This window comes from Apis dorsata, unplaced genomic scaffold, assembly GCF_000469605.1.
Source record: "Apis dorsata unplaced genomic scaffold, Apis dorsata 1.3 scaffold_169, whole genome shotgun sequence".
Lineage (NCBI taxonomy): Eukaryota > Metazoa > Arthropoda > Insecta > Hymenoptera > Apidae > Apis > Apis dorsata.
Genome location: NW_006263457.1, coordinates 1437316 through 1440733, shown reverse-complemented (window position 1 = coordinate 1440733; position 3418 = coordinate 1437316). Strand labels below are relative to the sequence as shown.

Genomic DNA, 3418 nt, shown 5'->3' with positions numbered 1-3418 from the left:
CGGCGAGCCTGCCGTGTTCGAGGGCACCGGTGTGCCTGGACACCCCACGTTGCTCGTCGTCGTGTTGCCCTCCTGCCTCATCATGTTCCGCCGCCATTTCGCGCGGGCGTTTTGGAACCAGACCTAAGCGGGAACCGAGAATCTTCAGGGTCTCGTTTCTTTCGCGACGATTCTTCCTTTTTTTCTTTTTTCTTTTTTTTTGCAATGGATCGACGAAGAAGATAATCATCAATGAAAATCAACGAGCGAAAACGAGATGAAGAAGGTTGACGAGGAAGGATATCGATCAATTCAAATGGAGAAGGAGACGTGATTAATTGGAAATTGGAATATTAAACGCTCGATTATACTAATTTTCATCTCCGTCGTCTCTCGAGATTATCGCGCACAGAGATACCGAATTATCGATAAAAACGTTGGTTTCCTCAACATTTTTTTTTTTATTTATCATGTTTGATAAAATGAAAAAGGAAAAAAAAGAAGAAAACGATCAGTCGGCTAATTATCGTTGGCTCGAGATCCGAGTTCTCGATATATACTCGGGAATAAGGAAATGGTGGGTGAGATTTATTTTATCCTACCTGAAGCACCCTCTTCGAAAGCCCCGTCTTCTGCGCCAGTTGCTTGAGGTCCTTCGCGTCCGGATTCTGATTTATAGCAAAATAATTCTTCATCGTCCGCAACTGATGGTGCTTGAAGCTCGTTCTCATCCGCTTCGTCCGTTGGCTCTGATGCACAGGCCCCGGTGAGCCGACAGACGCTTCGTACGCCGCCAATGATTCCATGGACGAGGACAGTTCGGTCGGATGGAGAAGCTCTGCAACCAAATTATCCCCCTACGATATTTCGATAAACTTTAACATTTCAATCGGATCAACTGGGAAACGTATTCGAATCTTTTCTTCTCGCGCGATTCCTTGGGAGCTCGATCTATTTCGTCCAGGAGAATAAGAGAATAATAATAGCGGAATAAAATAAAACTAGGATTATTGAAATTGAGAAGTTGAAGAACGTGATATAATTTGTTCCTCTGGAAACTATTTAAATTAAATTTCGTATCAAAAATATAAGATTCAGGATCAAGTCAGGATCGAGATTGAACGTATCATTCGCGAAGGTGGAACGAACGATCGATTCAATTCTAATTTTTCTAAGAAGAATTAACGAACGGCGAAAATAAAGATGAGGAATGCGCGCGAGTTTCTTGGATCCGATCGGCTTACGAGACACGCAACTGACGTAAAAAGATGGAACAGCGATCGGGTGAAAAAAGGCAGGCGTCGATCGAACGATAGAAACAAAACGGTGGATGGTAAACGAGAGGAATCCTCTTTGATCGTTGGTGAACGGTGCTGATCCATCAATCGGCTACTAGCCGACTATCTGACCCATCTATCGAACGATTTGTTCTTCTGTTTGGCGACAATCGTGGAACGATCATCTTAAAAGAAAAAGATCAATGCGAAAGAATTTTTCGATCGGGATGGCGGCCGAAATTAGATCTTTGAGAGAAACTCGAAGGTTATCTTTCATCGTCCATACGTCCTTCTCGAGTAACGTTGGGATTTCATAATGGATTCAAAAGCAACTACTTATAATTCAATTTTTGAATTAACACATAAGGCGTGTATCATTTCGAAATATTGAAAACTGTACCGTGGACAGGTGCAGCGATAAATTAGAGAGCAAAAGTTGAGATAGGGATCGAGAGATACAATATCACTTGTCTCCTCTTCTACCTGGTTCTCGATCCTCGTTTTCCCAAATTAATTCGTCTCTCGTTTGACGGAATTAAAAATCAATTTCAATTCGATGAAATTTGCACCTCTTCCATCGTGTTATCTTCCACCACGATTTCAACAATTGAGATACACTCGATTTCGCTTAATTACCTCGAACGAGTACTAAATATCGTTTTCATATTTTTTTCTTTCTTCAATTAAATAATGCAAGTTGTCACAAATTAGATATACTTGGCTCCAAATCTCTCAATTCCCTCATAAGTAAGAAGAAAAAAATTTTCTTCTTCTTTCTGCGTGAAAATGGACGGACGAGACGAATTTCCACGCGCGAAAGAATAGAAATTTTCTTACAGAGCGCCTCCCCTCCTCCTCCTCTCCCGTCCAGCTAAGGGGACGACATCGGTGTGCAACGGTTGCGAAGTCGTTGCGCGCCGGCGGAGCGAAGGAACGCATCCAATAAATAAGACGACGAGGGTAACCATTGAATTCAATCGGAGAGAAAGAACGGGTTCCAGGCGACGTTCGTGGACAGCCGCTGCGCGCCAACCGGGGGCCGAGGGGGGCCGAGGGGGGTGGACCACGACCAGAAGTAAATCCCCGAGCACGTATCCGCCATTACTGTTTATTGTCCCGAACTTCCATTCCCTGCGGACGCGACGTTGGCTCGCGATCCAGAAAAGAGAAGAACCGCGACGCGGCCACACCGACGTTGGAATTCGTTTTGTTGCGAAAGGGTGAACGACACCGATTTTTCTTTCCAATTCCAAGGATCGGACGGACTTGGAGAACCCTCGAATTTTTTTCATCCCCTCCTACTTCCGGTTCAGGAGGAATTTTTCCAGTTCGGAAGGTGGTTCCATATTCTTATTCCATTTCTCATTCCTCTCTGCTCGACGAATTTTGAACAAAATTCGAAATCGATGACGATTCTAATCGCACTTTTTCGAAATTTGTTTCCAATCTTGCGGCGATGTTATTTGTTATATAATCGTGAAACGCAAATACGATGAGAATGATTCCGATGGGGATGGATAAATCGAGTGGATTGTAAAATTTAAAGAAGATTATACACAATTGATACAATTTCGAAACGAAAACTACTCGATTCTTCCACAAGGTTGACCACCACTGTATTGTCCGGGACAAGAAGCAGTTTATATAACCCGTATATCCAATGTAGGGGAAAAATCGAACGTTTTCTATACTCTCTCGAACACCGTGGACAAAAAGCGTCTCGAGTCACGTTCGACCCAATCCAAGCCGGGGAACCCAGTTTCCCCGCGCAAGGGACACCCATTCATTGCACCCAGCCTCCGGTCGAGAAAAAGCGAAGAAAATCGAACGGCTCCGGCTCGATTCCCGAACGGTTCGCTTTCCCTGGAAACCAGCTCTATCAATAAACGCGGGGCGAACGCGAGGCCCTGCAAAAGGAATACGCAAGTTTTTTCATCGAGCTGGCCTGGTTCCCAAGCTCCTCCGAGCTCGAAAAAGGAGGGAGGAGGGAGAAGGAAGAGGGGGAAGAGGGGCGGAATAGCAGGAGGCGGGGGTTCGAGGAGGACGGTTTTCGTGGTTCAAGAATGAGATTACAATTTGTCAGGTCCTGGTCCAGAGGGCGAAATCACGCGGATGGCACGGACGTTGGACGGAGCGAGGACGAGGACCGTTTCTCTTAGCAA

General features: G+C 45.1%; 1 protein-coding gene across 3 annotated transcripts in view; it reads right to left on the bottom strand.

The window, feature by feature from the left end:
* Window positions 1–3418, bottom strand: part of LOC102676596 (LIM/homeobox protein Lhx2-like) — a 14976-nt gene that overhangs the window by 530 nt on the left and 11028 nt on the right. For all 3 annotated transcript variants that reach the window (XM_031509666.1, XM_006614098.2, XM_006614099.2), the window contains 2 exons: window positions 582–817; window positions 1–123 (listed from right to left, as the gene is read on the bottom strand). In XM_031509666.1, the coding sequence (XP_031365526.1) occupies window positions 1–123; window positions 582–817 (359 nt within the window). The remainder of the gene's footprint in view (window positions 124–581; window positions 818–3418) is intronic.